General features: G+C 48.2%; 1 protein-coding gene and 1 pseudogene across 1 annotated transcript; one reads left to right on the forward strand and one right to left on the reverse strand.

Annotated features, from left to right (window-relative positions):
• Positions 1–3887: 3887 nt before the first annotated feature.
• Positions 3888–19663, reverse strand: SNI1 (negative regulator of systemic acquired resistance (SNI1)). The gene is made up of 15 exons (XM_087528041.1): positions 19438–19663; positions 19220–19286; positions 17884–17977; positions 17433–17495; positions 17225–17314; positions 16774–16842; positions 10765–10846; positions 10631–10680; positions 10249–10434; positions 10099–10169; positions 9959–10028; positions 6566–6631; positions 5111–5263; positions 4435–4559; positions 3888–4248 (listed from the first exon to the last, which is right to left on the reverse strand). Exons 1-15 carry the CDS (start codon positions 19622–19624, stop codon positions 4170–4172), a joined length of 1452 nt encoding a protein of 483 aa, XP_087384167.1. The 5' UTR covers positions 19625–19663; the 3' UTR covers positions 3888–4169.
• On the forward strand, positions 11267–13126 carry LOC147965331 (uncharacterized; annotated as a pseudogene).
• Positions 19664–19890: the final 227 nt, after the last annotated feature.

Here is a 19890-nt window from a genome sequence, read left to right on the forward strand (position 1 = left end):
CATCTACTCTCTTCTACATGCTGCAAGATGGAGGCTGCCAGAAGCGTAGTCTTCGATAGGACTAGCTATCCCCCTCTTATTCTGGCATTCTGCAGCTCAGTCCACCAATATTGCCCCTTTACACTGATACCCATGCATATGTAGTGTAGATCCTTGCTTGCGAGTACTTTGGATGAGTACTCACGGTTGCTTTTCTCCCTCTTTTCCCCCTTTCCATTATTCTCGGTTGTCGCAACCAAATGCTAGAGCCTAGGAGTCAGACGCCACCTTCGACGACCCCTACTACACCGAGGGTGCCTACTGCTACGTTCAGGCCACCGACGACCATGAGTAGTTTAGGAGGATCCCAGTCAGGAGGCCGGCACCTCTTTCGATCTGTATCCTACTTTGTGCTAGCCATCTTATGGCACCTTGTTTAACTTTATGTCTGTACTCAGGTATTGTTGCTTCCGTTGACTCGTCTATGATCGAGCACTTGTATTCGAGCCCTCGAGGCCCCTGGCTTGTATTATGATGCTTGTATGACTTATTTTATTTTAGAGTTGTGTTGTGATATCTTCCTGTGAGTCCTTGATCTTGATCGTACATGTTTGCGTGTATGATTAGTGTACGATTGAAACGGGGGCGTCACACACGCCTTCATCTGTCTGCCCGTTTCTATTCTTCTTCCTCGTCGCAAACAGTTAATTGAACTGAACTGTATGCCCTGCATCACACACGCAACTAAAATTGGAACCGTGTTTGATGGCTCCACCATCGCAAACGTTTTCCATATTTTTTGGCGGGTTTTTTCATCATCGTTTGCGATTAATGCATCGCACACAGTTTCGTCAAAGGGTCTCTGATCGTAGTGTTGCGTTAGCAGCATCCTGCAGTAGTGTATGTTGTTTTAATAGTCTATTCAACCCATCCCCCTCCCTAGATACAAATGAACGTACAAGAGGAAACGCTAGCAGTCAGCTAGGCCAGACATGTTGCTAGACTACCCCTAAATCATCCGAGAACGGACTGTAAGGGAGAGAACACGGTTAACTCCAAGCGCTTGCGGACCTCCCTCCCGACCCCGAGCTCCCTCCTCCGCCTAGGGTTCCTGCGCCGTCGCCGGCGGCTCCCCCGCACGGAGCCGCGGCCGGAGCCCGCCGTCGCCGCATGCCTCTCCCACTCCCCCCGCCCCTCCCCCCTTCCCCGTACCCCCCGCGTCGCCTCCCCGGGCGAGGCGGCCGGGGGGCCCTTCCGCCGCTCCCCTTCAGGCTCTCTCCTCGCATCTCCTTCCTCCCGCCGCCGCCAGCGAGCGCCGCCGGGCCTCGGCCGCGTGGTGCTGGCGGCGACGGGCCTGCCCTTCCCCGCGCACAGCCCCCCATGCCCGGCCGGTGGGGGCTGGTGGCGGTGCTCCTCGGCCGGCGTCGGTGTGGCCCGTCGGCAGTGATGCCGCGTGCCATGGTGGTGCTCGACGCGGCGGTGCGGCCGTTTGCCGTGGGACGGCGCGGTGGCGCTGGTGGCTGGCGGCGCCCGCCCAGCCCAAATTTGGCCCCATCTGGGTTTGGGTGGGCCGATGGCTCGGTGTTCCGCGGTGTCATTTCCTGGTGATGGCATGGTGGCGGCGGGCTCGGGTGGTGCGGACTTCGTCAGTCGGCGAGTTGCAGCGTCATGACAGGATTGTCCGGGTCCAAGTGGACCCGGCCGGGCCGTCGAGGCCCGGCAAGTCCTCGTTGCCGCGTCCGGCCGGCTCCGCTGCGGCGGTGGAGAGTGTCCCCTCCCCCCGTCTGAGTTGTGCTCGCTCCCGTGGCCGGGGTCTCTTTGCCCGAGCTAGGCCTCATGTTGGCAGCTCCAGTGAGGCGGCGGGGGTGTCCGGTAACCGTGGTGGCACAGGCTAGTGGGCGGCTGTTGTGGTGGTGCATCTCGAAGTGCATCGGGTGATGGTGGTGGTTCTGGATCGGGAGAAATGCTTGTCGGCTTGTCCGGCACCGACGCGGTGACGCTTGCGGGCACCATTGGACCTTCTTGAGGGGCGTCGGATATATCCCTTCCCCACCATCCCTCGCGTACCTGGGGAAACCCTAGAACTTGTTCGGGCAACAGCGGCGGCGCCGTCGCATTCCTTCTTGAAGGTGTTGCTTGGTGCGAGGCGCTTCGAGATGCTGGGAGCGCGGTGGCACTTCGTCGGAGGGTGCAGCGGTTGCCGGTCTTCCTTTCGTCGTTGATCTGCCGGTGTCAGCATTCATTTCTCTTTCATTTTTTTTTGTTTTCTTTTGGGCTTATCTGTGCTGCGCTCCAGCGTGCTAGATGTATCAGAGGTTTGCTTTATAATATAAAGCAGGGGAAACCCCTTTTTCTCAATCATCCGAGAACCACAACATGGGCAGAGAGGAGATCAACACAAAACACATACTCACAACTCCATCGTGGGGTTCTTTTAGAACCCTAAACAACAACCACTAGGGGTCTTTACTTGCTTTACGTGTGACTCCGACCAAGAAGCCGAGATCTACGACTTGGTGTCAAAGCTTCGTCAATTTGTCATGCTAGTAGATAAAAAGAGTAAATGCGAGAAACAGGAAATCGAAAAGTGCAAAAAAAATACTAACCTAGTAGCCAACCTTATAACCAACTCTATTATATGAGTGACTAAGTATGTTGGCTATGAATGACACGCCGGTCTTATACAGCCAATTGTTGGGTATATTATTTACTAGAAGTTACCCCACACTTTTGTTGTATGAATGTTTTGCAATATATACTAATGAGATTTGATTGTATTTTTCTTTTGCAGGAATCATAGAGCTTTATTCAATCATTTCCAGCTCCAACGCGATCAGCCAACAGGCTTGTCACGAGGAAATCAGGAGGGGAGTTCATCCAGCAATCAGTCACACTCAGTGTGCTTGCATGTTTCGCACACAGGTGAGCTGAATTGTTGGCTGAACAACAAATAGTATCTCTACTACTTAAAAAGAATATAAGGCTCCCGTTTCACCTGTCTTCGCACCATCCCTTCATCCAACCTTCCCCATGTATTACTTACTTTCTAAACAAATTCCACTTTAATTTATTTACCAAACTTCTAATCAAAATACAAGGTAAATCAGGAGCAGAATTTGATGAACATTTATTTACACAGTCGCATACTATGGGCAGGTAAATCACTTTCGATCAAAATATAAGGTAAATCACGAACAAAATTTGATCAACATTTATTAACACAATCGCATATTATGGATAGATAAATTACAAGCAAACGTACTAGAATATTTATATCCCGTCGTAACACACGGGCATTGTTCTATGAGAACTAAAATTAAAAATACATATGATTTATTGCGTATTATTATTGTATAGTTGTAAAATATCTATTTAATAATAAATAGCATAATAGAATGAAAAATCCTCATGCATTTTTGCATGTTGACATGGGCTTTTTCCTATGCATGATTACATATTGTGATGGACTTTTCTCGATGCATGTTGTATTCCAAGGTGACATACTATACTTGCATGTATGAGAAAAATAGGTTAGTGGATAAGCTATTTAGATGTACTACTACTTCCGTTTCTAAATATAAATCTTTTCAGAGATTTCAATAGGGATTACATACAGACACATAGACATATTTTAAAGTAGATTCACTTATTTTGCTCCGTATGTACTTCATATTGAAATCTCTAAAAAGACTTATATTTAGGTACGGAGGACAACAAGATTAGCATTGCTCTCAGGGCTAACAACAAGGCCCTAGATTTCAGCCTCTTCTAGTACACCCGGGCTGGTTTGCTTGGTTACCATCTACTCCCTCCGTTCCAAATTACTCGTCGCAGAAATGGATGTATCTAGAACTAAAATATATCTAAATACATCCATACCTGCGACAAGTAATTTGAAACAGAGGGAGTAAGACGAAACCAGCATTCTTTAGTACATATTTGCCGAGTAGAAAACCAAGTGAATTTGATATCTGCCCTGAGATGAGCAACCCAGATGCTTCAGTTCTTTACGTCAGGGTCGGATACTCTACTACAGAGGAAATAGATAACCGAAATATATATACACAGGTAACATACTTTGCCGTGCAATAGCCGAGACAAAGATCCATCGTTCTCTTAAGATAAACCATTTGATCCCATCGCTTCCAAGTCTCCAAAATCCAAAATGAATACTTCCAAGTCTCCAATCTTCACTCGTTCTGCAGTTTTCTTGTCAGCGTTGCTGCAGTGAACAAAGCTTCTTTCTCAAACTGTGAAATCTGAATGTTCCTGCAAAACGGTATACAGAAATTAAATGCATAGGGAACTTAGTGAATTTGTTGGCAGATCCGTACTGATAGTCTGATATGGTTGCCCGACATGCAGCGAGAGTACCATCTGACACTCATCTCCTGAGTCCTGACAGCTTTAGAATCATGGTGGCCGCTACGATAATAAACACAACAAAATACTCACGTGTTGATTTTTCTCAGATTCTGGAAAGCCGACACAAACTTGCAAGATATCTCGAGAAGAGACGCTCCCATCATTTTTGCTGCATCATTAGCTTCGCTAGAATCACCATCAACGGATAGGCAGACCTGAAAGGTTTTATGATTGTCAAAATTATAACCCAAGATGTAGATTGCTGTAAATGGAAGAATATCAGAACAGCAGAAGAACATCAGGGTGGGAACATGGATGACAGAGATCTACAATGCCGCCTGTTCAAGTTTCTTAATAACAATAGTATTACGCTCTTCAATTAAACAAAGAGAAAAAGAATATGCTCTAGACAGTATCAAGCTAGCGGCAAATAATGGATGAATGATGCGTTTATGCTCTCAACCTGAATGACAGATAATCAGGCAATATACAGTACAATGCAAAGATGGCCATACATTTTTGTGAAAGTATTAGCACACAAAAGCTAGAGTTAAAGACACATACGCTTACTGCCTATCTACCAAGGAGTATCACCTTAGAAACTATATTCTGGAGACGTGTATGCGTCTATATTATTCCATGTCACTATTTCTAGGGTCAAAACATACATTTCTGGGGTCAAATCAAATATCTAGTCGCCTCTGTCCAAAATCTAGACAAAAAAATCTTTTATAGAAAATAAGGAGCAGGCACTTAATGCCCTAACCTGGTATGCATGTGCTAAGAGAAGCTGAGCAACTTCTGGACACATCATCTTAACCATGGCCTTTGCGCTTGCTTCTGTTGAAAACATACTCAGAGCGCTTTCCACTGTCAAATCTTGTTGAGAATTATCTGACCTCCGAGTACGGACTGCAGACTATGAGCAACAAAAAAGGTGGCAATAGCATCCATGATTTTGCTTTGATCACAAAATGAACTTAGGTGAAAGCTCTCAGGTAGAAGAGACAACGAGGACAATACACCAATTAGCATGTCAATATTAACATTTAATAATGATCTCTCTAGTCATTTTAACTCCATTCACACAGAAAACTGAGTTCATAAATAATACGTTAGTTTGTGCTATACATCTGCACCTGTTAGTTGGCATTTTGATGTCTATCTCTCAAAAATGCTACTACAAATAAGAGTTCCATGTGTGTGGGAAAAGTTGCCTATAAAAACCAAACAGTAGTACTTGACATCCTTTTCTAATTGACATCTAAACTGTAGTACTTGTAACTTCTATCAACGTGTCCAAAAAACAATTGTTAGTACAGGTCAGTAACACTCCTAAGATTCTTGTTTAGAGGACAAATAATCCAATCATGCTAGACTTTCAAATAACATAGGAAAGAGCAAAAGATCTGTAAAATGGTACGCCTCCGATTCATAATAAGTATCGCGGTTTTGAACCAAGGTTGAACTAATATTAGTTCAAAACTGCAAGACTTATAATCGATCGGAGGGGGTACCATATGCATGGTTGAGAGTGGAGCTAAACATGCATGCAGCCTAGGAAACAGGGTAACGGACGTCACTGGTTGATAAGAGATGGAGGCAGGGAAGAGAAGCGCTTTGTGTCATTCTAAATGAAACTCACAATGGAATATTCCCCGGGAGTGTTATTTACCACAAAGTTTGCTCTTGTGATGTCTATTTAGCATAAAGTTTACTATTGTGGTGTCATTTTAAAGTCAAGTGTGTTTGAGATGATCTAAGTGCTGTGGATAAGCCTGCAAATGATAGCCTAAGCTTTGAGAACCAATATTGCTGTTTCAGCATTGGAATTCATTTTCGTTGTGGCCAAATTCAAGGTGATTCTGTCTGTCAGATTAAACTTGTAGAATTTTTTAAATGATGTTCCATTTATTTCAGAACTCAGTTTGAAATTATAGGTACATATTCAAGTCCTATGTAATTAATAAAACAAACCAGTCCAGATAATGCCAATGAAGACATGATGGGGGTGGAACATTTGGAGAGCCTATCTAAGAGGCAAGAAAATTTGTATCAACTGGAGAGCAACAGTTGATACCAACATTTGATACCACAATTGTCACACTTCTGCTGTATATACTGAAACACCAATCACTGTCTCCAAAGGGGCATTTCTTTAGTTGCACAGAAGGCATTTGCATGCTAAGAATCAGGTGATTATAAAGTAAATTTAGAATACCTTAACTTGATATCTTGAGAAGTACAGCAGGATAATCTGCAATTTCCACTTCCACTCCGTGAAGGCCTGTTGCGGTTGATAAACAAAATCATTAATTTACTATCAAAGTGGAGTACCAGGAAAATGAGCAGCAAATAGAAACAAAATTATGCGTACAGGTTCCGGTATCTAAATAGCTTTGATCTCTTTGTTTTCATTGCCAAAAAAAATCATATAGCATTCATCGGATAAGAGTTTAAGGTGCAAGTTTTCGTATCTAAATGGCACCAGATATCTAACTTGTGTCCAAACAGTTATTAAACACTTGAGGTACCCATCAGCGATGGACCAAACTCCGAAGTCCGCACTTCACCAAAAAAAGAAGCTGGTAAACTAAGCCATGTGCCTAATCATTGGCAAACAGTTTAGTTGCCAAGTAGTTTTCTAAATAGCTATCTATCACCGCTACGCATGGAGTTCCGCTAATACAGCTATGGCAGCTATTGCACCCAATAGTGGTGCTGTTTCTATTAGTGTATAGCCAGCTACAGCACAGCTATTCCATATAAATGACCCAAAATAAAAGAGACAAGTTTCAGTTTCAACCGTACAGCTGCCCCGGAACACCCTTTTACCTGTAAAACCACATGAAGACCCAAAACACTAACATAGTAGCTGCTTAACCATCATAGGTCTTGGTTTGATTGCTTTACAAGACGTAAAAGTTAGGAATTTGGAAAGTACAATCATGGGTATTACTAAGACATTCTTGTGCAAGTTTGAGTACTACTCATGAAGCAAAGCAATCAAAGTAGTCAGTAATATGCATATCAGATCTCTACTGAGACCTTAACTCTAGTCAGTCACCTTTAGCTGATTTGTATAGATTCGGTGGAATTTAAAACGGGGGCTCTCAAAAATAACACGACCAATGTTAGGGTAACTTGTAATCCCATGAAGCAAACCCTCACTGCCTCAACCCCTTCCCAAACCATTGGCCGTTCTCCCACCTCACCAAACCCTCGTCACTGCCGGCTCTCTTCTATCCGTTCGGTTCCATGGCTAGTCATTGGTAGTCTTGACGGTGCTGGACAGGCTGGAGACGGTCCTTGAAGGCGTCGTGGTTGGAGTGGCTGCATTGGCCATTCTCCACACCAGGTTCATTTGCCCCTGGTCAACCTGATGCTCATGCAACTGGAGGTCGGTCGTCGCTAGGGACTAGTTGCTGCTGCCTCTGAAATTGACAATTAAGGTGATCACAGCTCGCAGCCCCCGCGTCGCTCCCGCAGGGGCGACTTGGGCGGCGCTAAACCTAGTCCACCGCCGGCCGCCCCTCCCTCTCTCCTCTCCCTCATTGTCATCGGAGGGGGTCGCTGGAACGCCACGCGGCCGTTGGGGAAGATGGCGGTGAGGGTCCTATCCGCCCTGCCGCGCACGGGGGACTTGGAACCGAGGCGGCGGCCTCATGAGGCGGCCCTTGGCCGGCGGTTGTTGCAAGTGCTGGCCGCCCCCCTTGGCCGCACGGGCGGCAAGATGGCGGCGGGTGGTGCCTGCGGGGCGTGGTGGCCTCGGGGGCACCCGTCCCGGATCTGACGCCGTCCCAATCCAAGCCTCACGATCTGGTCTCCGGCTGCCCTTGGTCGTCGGTGCCGCGTCTGAGGAAAGGATGGGGAAGTGTGGAGCCCAGAGAAATCCAAGGCCGGATCTTCCGGCCACGACGACGGCGACGCGTGCAGGCGCCGTCCCCTACATATAGGCGCCGTCAAGGTTCTCCATTCCGCCTCTGCCTCCCTCCTTTGCTCGTGTACCGGGGTGAAAACCCAAATCCCTCTGGATTGGGCGGCAGCGACGCTCGCGGCGTCGTCATCTTCATGGAGGTGTCGCCTTCGATGAGCATGGGAAGGTGGTGGGCTCGTCTTGGTTGGGTGGCGTTTAGCGGCAGTCCCAATTGGGATGTTCCGGGGGAAACCCTAGATCTAGGTCTACCGGATCGGACGATGATGACGCATGCGGTGTCGTTCGCCCTCCTGGGGGCATCGTTTTGGAGCAACCACTGGCTAGAGGGGACAAGAGGACGAGCGATGTTACATCTACCGCATGGCCGGCGGCGGATCTTGGTGGCATGGCGCCGCGGAGTTTCGGCGACGGTCGCGTGTGGATGGATACGTGGAGGGTGGTGGCGCTGTGTGGCGCCGTGGTGGCGTCGACGGCAGCCTGGCAATGGTGATGCGTCAGTGCTTGCTCTGGAGAGGGATCGGTGGAAGACGGTTGCGGTGATCTTTGAGAGTGCACTGGACCGGTGTGTGACCCAGTCCCGGTGTGTGGCTGGGCTGGGGCATCCGACTTTAGATGTTAGGGTTTGGTGCAATGTTTGTTTGGTACTCGGCCCGGATATTCAGCACACCTTCATCTAAGGGATAGGAATAGCAACAGGTGTTGCCTAGATGGTGGCTTCAGGCTTACTGATGTATTACTTTTATGGTCTTTGTGAATAATTAATAAAATGGCTGCATGCATCGTCCAGATGCAGAGGCCGGGGGTATATCCTCCTTTTCCAAAAAAAAAGTTGTTGCTGCCTCCGTGATGCTTGTACAAGAGTTGTCGAGGTCATAGCCGGATGGTGCGGCGTTTTGGCTGTTGCTGCAAAATCCCATGGTGGATGACTGCTTCCCATGCCTTACAGATTATACTTGTAATTGACTAGGGTGTGGCCTGGTGAGGACGATTGTGCTTGAGGTCATGGATGGCCATCGGCACAAGTATTTTAGTGGTAGCAATCCTTAGGTCGTTTCAGGCTGCCTAGGTGGCTGTGTGTTTCCCTTTTTCTGGGTTGTGTCTTTTCTTTGGGTCATACCTTTCAAATGACATTGTAGAACATGCAGCTCTCCTGCATGATCTTGGAAAAAAGAACAGGAATCCCCCATACAACAGGGACATCACACAGGGAATAGGAAAATTAATTATAGATGTGTAACAACGAAAGCTAATTTAACTGGCATTATGCTTGACTGTGCGGTTACTATAAAGCTACGGAGACATCTTATTCTTCTATCTCAACAACTATTACGCGGAAGCTTAAGGGTTGTGCACATTTCCTTTCCTGGGGAAAATCCAGCACATGTGCGGATTACTGATTGAAGAATTAACAGAACATTAGAGTACTACTAGATTTCAAGTAAAGTCAGCTATTCTAATTTAGTATGTTGTCTTTATTTCCTATCTTTAGCTGGCATCAAGCGAACTCATAACAAAGTGAAAATTGGTAAGCATTCAGACAAGCTTTACTAGGAACTTTGAGTGGGTTTACAATGAACCACCCATTCAGTTTCTCGTGCAAGTTCAACATTATGATAACATTAAGATATCCATGAAAAATGAGTAAGAGGCCAGAAGGATGCAGTGGTTTGCAGTTACCAAAAGAAATGGGGATAAGTAGATTGTGTTGTAAGTTAGCTCCTCTAGAATAACTTCCAGGATAGGATTCCTACAGAGAAGGAAATGGAATGTCAGGCACAATGGTTACATTCTTAAGAAAATGAAACTAAGAACCAAACCTGAGGCCATCAGCCCTTGAAGTCAGGCCCAATTTGTCTGCTTCTTTCCTAATCAAGTCAAGGTTTATAACCTACAAAAAAAACTGAAATAGTTAGCATCTGCACTTCACACAATCTGTGTATGATCAAAAACACTATGATATAGCTCACCATAATGAAAAGTTTTTTCACGGATATAAGCGCTTCTCTTTCAAACTCAAGCAATGAAAAGGTTAAGGAAGAATCTAAATCAGATGCTGATTTAGAAGATATGTCATCTTCAACTTCCCGCTGATGTTGGTTCAGAAGGGATATGCAGTTCTTGACAAACATTTTGAATACCAGTTTTCGCGATCCCTGTTAATGAATATTAGGGATTCCAAAAATGTCATAAAATAACGCAGACGTTGCAATACTTTCACGTAACTGTGACTATGTCAGTGGTAAAAAAAAATCTTCAACAAAATATGACGAGGCAAAGAAACAACAAACAAAGTTTTAGCCCAGAAAGCTAAGCTACTTTTTATAAATTACAGATGTAGGTAGGTCTTACCAGAAGCACGCTTAAAACAGATTCCCTGATAATCACCCAGTCTAATGACTCTGCAACAAAATCACAAGAATGTTTAAGAATATATTGTCTTATACACAGGAATGTAAAACAGTTAAGTTGACAGGCACTTTTACCTTTATATGCAATATGACGAGGTACAAAATCAGCCTCAAGTGTGCGAACGAGATATTGGAACAGCACCATGTTCTCTATATGCTAAATTACAGAACAGAACAAGCTTCAAATCTCAACAACAGACAAAGAAATGTATATTATAGATGCAAAGTTTCTATAGTACTGCCAAGGAATGCGATACCAGAACAGAAAAACTCGTAGTGTAACCCTTCCTAATTTGAGGTACACCCTCAGGTTATCTTTGTTGACAGTTGCATGGCGATCCCATGCACGTACGTGCTCACCCACGTACATGCACACGATCTGCCCCCCACTGCGCACGTCGCCCACTCTCTCCTCTCTTCTCGAGCGCCATTGCGCCTCTGTACATTGTACCATATATATTGCTGCCTATGGAATGAGAGCACCTAAGGTGCATTTTCTCTCCCGCATACTACTCTACATGGTATCAGTTACCAGCCTTCTCTAGACACCTACTTCCGCTGCCCTCTGCCCGCGGCCATGGCGCATCCTCCGCCACCGCCGCCGCCGCCTCCTCCTCCACCCCCGTCTACTCGCGGCGGTGCTCCGAGCCCGATCCGCACCATGCCCCTTCTCACACCCGATGCACTTGCCCAGGGTGCGCTACTCACTCGCCACGACACCAAGGCGAGCTCCTCCGCCACACCGCCAAACCAGTCGCCGCTCGCCGGTGTCTTCATCAACCAGCCCGTCCCCATCGTGCTCAACCTCAACCTGGCGTACGCTCTTCGAAGTTCAGTTCCAGAAGTCCGGCGTCACCGACCACCTCACCGGCTCCCTGCGCCGCCCTGACGCCGCTTGGCTCCAGGACGACGCTCACGTCCTCTCCTGGCTCTACAATCGGGTGAGCCCGGAGATCTTCGGCCTGGTGCACCGGCGCGGCGCCACCGCCGCCGAAGTCTGGGACGCCATCTGCTCCATCTTCCTGGAGAACCGCGAGCACCAGCTTGTCCTGCTCGCCACCGAGTTTCGCCGCATCGACCAAGGCTCGTCCTCCATCCTTTCCTACTTCGCCCGCCTCAAGGACTGTGCTGACCGGCTGGCGGACCTCGGCGAACACGTCGGTGACCGCGACCAGGTCCTTAACATGATCCGTGGTCTCCATCCTCGCTTTCGCTATGATGTGCCCATCCTGACCATGCAGACACCCTTTCCCACCTTCCTGCGCTGCCGCGCCTTCCTCCTTCTGGAGGAGAGCCGCCAAGCTGATGAGGCCCCCCACGACATCGCGCTACACGCCGGGCGCGCCGCACAGAACCCAGGCGGGGGCGGCGACCACAACAACCGCTCCGGCGGGGGCGGCCGCGGCAGAGGAAAGGGCAGGGGCTCCAGCGGGGGCTTGACGTCTGCACCGCGCCCGCCAGCGCCTACTCCAGCGCCCTGGACGGGCATGGTCCACGCATGGCCCATGCCCTGGCGCCCCCATGCCCCCGGTGCGGGCATCCTCGAGCCCCGCCCCGGTGGTCCGACGCCTTTCGCCGGCGTCGCCGCACAGTACGGCGCAGCTCCCCCACCTGCATCGGCTCCCCCGACGCACTGGCAGATGGGTGCGGTCCCTCCGCATCCTATCTACGGCATCAACCACGGTGCGCCTGCCGCTGCCCCACAGTCGACCTGGGATCAGGCCGCTCTTGTTCAGGCGCTCAACGCCATGAGCATGCAGCAAGGGCAGGCACCGCCAAACTCCGGCGGGGACTGGGTGCTGGACTCTGGCGCGACCTCACACATGGCTTCCTCCTCTAGTATGCTCTCCTCATCTCGCCCTAGTTTCTCTCCTGATATCGTAGTTGGTGATGGATCAACCTTAGCAGTCACACACATCGGCCAACACACCATTCCCACTTCATCTTATCCTCTCTCTCTCCACAACATTCTTGTCTCTCCTCACTTAATCAAGAATCAGTTAAAGCCCTTGCACGCGATAACCCAGTTAATGTAGAATTTGATGACTGTGGTTTTTCTTTCAAGGATCAAAGAACGAAGGCGGTGATCCTCCGCTCTGACTCGCCGGACGAGCTCTACCCACTCCACCCATCGCACCCGTCTCAAGCGCCCCACGCTTTCACTGCAGTCACCCGTGACACATGGCATCGTCGTCTCGGCCATCTTGGTGATGATGGTCTGGACTCCACTCTTCGCCGCGCCTCCATCACCGCTCCCCGCTCCGCCGGCGACGTCTGCACCGCTTGCCAACTAGGAAAAAGCCATCGTTTACCTTTTAGTTCTTCAGATCATGTCTCTTACTTTCCATTTCAGCTTATCCATTGTGATGTATGGACCTCGCCAGTACTTAGCTTGTCCGGTTTTCAGTACTACTTAGTCGTTGTCGATGATTACAGTCATTTCATGTGGACGTTTCCCCTTAAACTGAAATCTGATGTGTTCCCCACATTGCGTGCGTTTGTTCACATGGTTTGCACTCACTTCAACCTTCCTGTACTCACCGTTCAAACCGATAACGGGCGTGAGTTTGAAAACTTCGCCGCCCGTCAGTTCTTCTCTTCGCTTGGTATAGTACTGCGCATGTCGTGCCCATACACATCACCACAAAATGGGCGCGCTGAACGTGCTCTCCGCACCCTTAATGACATCACACGATCCCTTCTCATCCATGCTTCCATGCCCTACTCCTACTGGGCCGAAGCACTCCAAACCGCCACCTTCCTGCTCAACCGCCGACCGTGTCGCCCGCGCCACCAGCACACGCCATTCTTCCTGTTGTACGGGGTACATCCCGACTACTCTGCCATGCGCGTATTTGGCTGCCGCTGCTTTCCCAACATCACGGCCACATCACCTCACAAACTGGCCCCCCGATCAGTCCCATGTGTTTTCCTTGGCTACTCCCAAGATCACAAGGGCTATCGATGCTTCAACCCTGCGACCGGCCGCGTCCTCATCTCTAGACATGTTGTGTTCGACGAGTCCAGCTTCCCTTTCCAACACAAACGCGCCACGCCTGACCAGGACTCCCACCCTGACCTAACCGAGCTCCTACCACCACTTCCCGTCCCACGCCGAGCCCGCACGAACCCCAGTGCGCAAAACCCTACGCCTCTCGTCGCCGCCCAAAACCCTACCACCCCTCCCATCGCCGGTTCCACATGCGATAACCCGTCATCGCCGCTTCCACCCTTACCAACATCTGCACCCGCCTCGCCCACGACAGATCATCCCTCCCCCCTCCCTACGACCACTCCAGCCACTCCTAATACCGTTCCCCACCCTCCTCAACACACGGTCCCCATCGCTCCCACGCACACAATGATCACACGCGCCCAGGCGGGAAAGTTCTTCCCAAACCCTAAATATCACCAAAATCTACACACCACCGTCGCTTCCTCGATCTCTCCCATACCCAAATCCGTGCGTACTACTTTGCCCGATCCAAACTGGCTAACTGCGATGCAGGATGAATACTCGGCGTTGATGCAGAACCAAACGTGGAGCCTTGTTCCCCGTCCTCCAGGAGCAAACATTGTGTCTGGCAAATGGCTTTTTCGGCACAAGTTCAAGTCTGATGGGAGTCTCGAACGCTACAAGGCCAGATGGGTGGTGCGCGGCTTCTCACAGCGACCGGGCGTCGACTTCGACGAGACCTTCTCGCCCGTGGTCAAGGCGGCCACGATCCGCGCCGTCCTCACGGTGGCAGCCTCGCGGGGGTGGCCCGTTCACCAAATGGACGTGAAGAACGCGTTTCTACATGGCCACCTCTCCGAGCGCGTGTACTGCCAGCAACCGGTCGGCTTCTTTGACGCGTCCCACCCCGACCACGTCTGCCTCCTCAACAAGTCACTCTACGGCCTCAAGCAAGCGCCGCGCGCCAGGTTCGCCAGGTTCGCCGCGTTCGTCCGCACCCTCGGCTTCCTCGACTCGCGCTCGGATTCCTCCCTGTTCATGCTCCACAACGACAGTGGGACGGCCTACCTTCTCCTCTACGTCGACGACATTATACTCGCCGCGTCGTCGCCAGCTCTCCTTCGACGCCTCCAGCAGCAGCTCTCGGCGGAGTTCTCCATGAAGGATCTCGACGCACTCCACTATTTTCTGGGCATCGCAGTCACCAGGAACGACGCCGGCTTCTTCCTCTCGCAGCACTCCTACGTCGAGGACCTGCTGGACCGTGCCAATATGGTGGACTGCAAGCCAGTCTCCACGCCGGTCGACACGCACTCGAAGCTGTCTGCCATGGACGGTGCGCCGGTGCCTGACGCCTCCGAGTACCGCAGCCTGGTCAGTGCGCTCCAGTACTTGACGATGACACGCCCGGACATCGCCTACGCCGTTCACCAGTGCTGCCTCGTCATGCATGATCCACGCGCAGCTCATCTCACTCTGGTGAAGCGCATTCTGCGCTACCTTCGCGGCTCGACGGACCTCGATCTCCACATCCACCGCTCCACCAACCTCGACCTCGTGGCGTACTCTGATGCCGACTGGGCCGGGTGCCCCGACACACGGAGGTCCACCTCCGGCTACGCGGTGTTCCTCGGCGATGCACTTGTGTCCTGGTCGAGCAAGCGCCAAGCCACGGTCTCCCGTTCGAGCGCGGAAGCCGAATACCGCGCCGTCGCCAACGCCGTGGCCGAGTGCTGCTGGCTCCGACAACTCCTCGACGAGCTCCACGTCCCTCTCCCCAAGGCAACCATGGTGTTCTGCGACAACATCTCCTCCGTCTATATGGCGGCGAACCCCGTTCACCATCAGCGCACGAAACATATCGAGTTGGACATCCACTTCATCCGGGAGAAGGTTGCCCTCGGCGAGTTTCGTGTTTTGCACGTCCCGACCACGCAGCAGTTCGCGGATGTGCTCATCAAAGGGCTGCCTTCACCAGCCTTTTACGACTTCCGATCCAGCTTGTGCATCCGGCCACCAGATGCTGCAGCTGCGACGGGGTGTTGACAGTTGCATGGCGATCCCATGCACGTACGTGCTCACCCACGTACATGCACACGATCTGCCCCCCACTGCGCACGTCGCCCACTCTCTCCTCTCTTCTCGAGCGCCATTGCGCCTCTGTACATTGTACCATATATATTGCTGCCGATGGAATGAGAGCACCTAAGGTGCATTTTCTCTCCCGCATACTACTCTACAATCTTTATTAGGTATCATTTACTTTGGCGGTTCTCAAAATGAAAGAATAGTAAGAAATGAGAGGGATTTTTTGGAATAGCAAGAGTTTTAGGGACCTGGCTAAACATAGTCACGTTTCAGACTTAGTTTTTTTTTTGCGGGGACCTGGCTAAACATAGTCACGTTTCAGACTTAGTTTTTTTTTGCGGGGACCTGGCTAAACATAGTCACGTTTCAGACTTAGTTAAAGAACACAAACTTTTTTGTTGCCATTTTGGAGACAACAAGCAGGATTTTTCTCCAGAAGCACAAGAGAAAGGATCGTTTAGCACGATGGGAATTCTTTCTGTACCCCTAAAGACCAGGGTGGCCTCAGGATTCATAAATTACTAGTAAAAAATTATGTACTTATGAGTAAATGGTTGTTTAAGCTGCTAAGCAAGGATGAAATTTAGCAGTCACTCCTATGAAGTAAGTATTTGGGGCAAAAATCACTCATGGCGATTAAAGCCAAACCAATGGACTCTCACTTTTGGAAGGGCCTCATGAAAGTTAAGGATAAATTTGTTCAGTTTGGATCATTTAGTGTGGGGAATGGCAAATCTATTAGATTCTGGGAGGATAAGTGGATCAGGGGTAGGCCTCTTTCGGTGGTTTAACCTAGACTCATCCATCCAGTCAACTTGAACTGATCTGTTAAATGACATGGTAGTGACATGGTACTGATGTGCGTACATGTGGCATCTGCGTCAACTGAAACCACCTGTGATTGAAAAATGGACAGGATAGTTCAAGTCGCAACTCAGACAGTTGAGTTTGTGACTTAAAAGTGGACATTCATGGAAGTTTAAGTTTGAGAAGTTGACTTTTCCAATATTCTCTGGAGTTAGAGACCATCAGGGATTTACCTTAAGCCCATTATTAGCACCTGTGTCATTCGATGCTTCAACCATAGCTTCGGTCAACAAAGAAAATCTCTAAAGAAGGGTAAAACTGAATCAGATACTTCCTGACACAGAAAAATGAGGAAGCCAAATACTATGATAATAAGTATTGCAAAATAGTCTTTAACATCCAAAAGACAGTTCCTAATTCCCACTTAAAATATTTACCAACATATAATACAACAGTAAAAAGTAGTCTTCAAGGAACTCAAGTAATCAAGTGGCTAGGAAGAAAACCTGTAAAGGCATAATGTAGGCTAAAATACCCAAGCCCCAAGAACATACAGTGAGGATATGCTTCTTGGTCCAATAAGAGCAGGAAACTCAAGACGAATATGATCATAAGCAGGAAAACAGAATTTGCAAATATGAATACAGCATAAGAAAATAATGTAGCACACTAATACCAGCTTACCAAAGAATCAAAGAGGTGATCTGAGCGACTGGTGTTTCTCCCAAGCTCACCAGAAGCTACATTGTTGCCAAGGAGAAATGGTGACCATGACTGGAAAATGGGAAATTAGTTATGCATGTTAGATTTTTAAATTCAATATAGAAGTATAAAACATACAACAGTACATAGTTTGTTGAAAAAACATCTAATACATTATGTCACCCTTTACCTCTTTAACTATAACTATAGTTGGATGGGAACCAGAATTTGTCAAATATACTCTTGGATATTGCTGCAAGTTAACATCAAAAGCACACAAAATGAGATGAGCCATGAAATGACAATATACTAACTTAACAGCATATAGGTTTTTACATGTTACAGTTTAGTGGTATATCAGTGTAGTATAGTAATGATAAAATGGAGCTCCCCTAAACCACAAAAGGAGCACTGCTTGGGTAGTTAAGTGAATATTAGTCATGCTACACAACAAAAAGAAACATTGCCGAATCAGTGGCTTTTCTCTGCTAACGGATATGAATGAGAATGGCTAACATAGCAGGCCAGAATCTATCTCCCCATTGTCAAAAGTACCATGATAGACAAATGGAGGGACAAGGGGCATGTCAACTTGCACGAAGGTGGCAGAAAGAGAGAGAAAGGGGTAGAGAACATTTCACCTTGCCCAGCTCCATTAAGAGATGGAAACTTGCAATGGTTAGCTCCAAAGAGCTGCTGCTTTGAAAGATCTGAAAGACAGCATCGTACATTCTCCTTCCAGAAGTAAAAGATTTACATAAATAATTCCCATGTCAAACTCAGCAAATACTTCTCACATAAGATTACACGAAATATTCATTCAGTGGAAGAGTGGAATAAGAATGTTTGTAACATACTTGCACATTCACATATGTACTTGATTGGTAGATGCTTTGTTTGCTTGTTACTATGGTCTATGGGTTTCAATACCAAAAGTTGAACGAGTGCTTTCCCGTTCAAAGATCATTAAGACAAGGCTAGGGGGCATGATGGAAGATGACTTTCTTGCCACTAGAATGCTACTGCCTCATTTCCGGTTTATAAGGCTTGTGCGTATCCCTTGACTTATAATTTGACCAACATAAGATGAATTATATAGTCTAAAATTAATACCATTAGAAAGTATACGATTTGAAGTTTCTAATGATATATTTTTTACGATATAACTTGCATTACGTTGGTCCATTTGTCAACCTAGAGATACACGCAAGCCTTATAACCGGAAAGGAGGTAGCAGTACTCATAGAAGGTGAAACTGCAGTGCATCACAATTACGAAGATACCAGATTATATGTTTGAAGAAAGAGGAGCAACACTTTAGTCTTCCTTCATGTTCAGGCGTATTTATTTTGGTGTTACTCCGATATGATATTGACACAGATGTGAACACAATCACTCAATACTTCTGTAATAATAAATTGTGGCATGACTTCCCTATTAGTTTGGTACATTGTAATATTGGGATGTACTGAACTTACTGCCCCCCTTTCATTTTGTATCCCACCCATTCGTTGAACAACAATCTACTAATTTGAGCAAGCTAAAAAAATACTGCTCCTCCTCTTGAAACTGAAATGAACAATAAGAAGACGGAAACATGTGCGGATGCAGTATTATATGACTGAACTGGGAAAAATAGAAGCATATACACATATGTCACTATCATGATGCGGAAATGGAATCAGAATATGAGTTAAAGTATATAGATCAGTTCCTTCGTCTTTCTAAGTATCAAAACAGATAATTACAGACTAGTGTCCGTCCTATGAGATGACACAGAAAGGTGAATCATTCAATCAAATTTGCCCGACAAAATAAAGTAAACCATATATCAATTAGCAAGCGAATTAGCTCTGGTAAAGGAATCGAGAGAGTATAGAGCTTTCCACACTGAATAATTCGCAGATTAGTATAAGTATCGTGCTGAACAGCAGGTGTCAGGAGACTAAACTACTTTACGAGCGATGAGTTCCGTACTCAGTGGGGGTCGAGGGTTTGTCGCCGGCCAGGCAGACGGAGCGCACGGCCTCCAAAAAAGCGGCTCCTGAGTAGATTGGTGAGGCAACGAGTTAGCGCCGGGATCAGCAAGCAAGTGGAACGGGGAACGAGACCTACAAATTGTTGGGAGGAACTAAGAGAAGGGGTTGGGGTGAGGTGGGTGGTGGGGGGGTGGGGGGGGGGGGGGGGGGGGGTACGGTCGTCGTGGAGGTCACGGGAATCCTTGATGCCGACGAAGGAGTCGAGGATGGCCATCACATTCTCCTCGACGCCGCCATCGGCGGCGGCGGCGGCGGGCTGCTCCCGGGAGGGCGGCATATTTTGGAGGGTTTGGCGGTTTCTCTCGGCGGGAGCCCGTCGGAGAGGCGGGAAATAAGGTCTCATGGTGCTAGTGCCGAGGGTGATGAGATGACTCCTTTCGTCTTTGGTTCTATCTCCAGGATGTATAGCTTATTTCATCTTTCGTTTTTTAACCTAGTTCAAACTAACCGGATGTGAATTTGTATCCTCAAACATCCATCTTCATCGCAAAAAAACCTGTTGTGATTGGATGGTTAAAAGGACGGTGGTACGCCAAGTCCATCAGAATTTAAATTCTAGATTTGACATTTCCGTCGACTGCAAGGCGCCGTATCGTTTAAATAAATATT

This window comes from Triticum urartu, chromosome 6A (genome assembly GCF_056163025.1).
Source record: "Triticum urartu cultivar PI428250 chromosome 6A, HENAU_Tu73, whole genome shotgun sequence".
Lineage (NCBI taxonomy): Eukaryota > Viridiplantae > Streptophyta > Magnoliopsida > Poales > Poaceae > Triticum > Triticum urartu.

Excerpts from the sequence above, each read along its gene's own strand:
- SNI1 (XM_087528041.1), bottom strand. The coding sequence starts at position 19,624 with ATGAGACCTTATTTCCCGCCTCTCCGACGGGCTCCCGCCGAGAGAAAC. Across the intron at positions 10,029-10,098 it reads TCAAGGGCTGATGGCCTCAG|GAATCCTATCCTGGAAGTTA; the intron begins GTTTGGTTCTTA and ends CCTTCTCTGTAG. Across the intron at positions 5,264-6,565 it reads TCTCAAGATATCAAGTTAAG|TCTGCAGTCCGTACTCGGAG; the intron begins GTATTCTAAATT and ends TGTTGCTCATAG.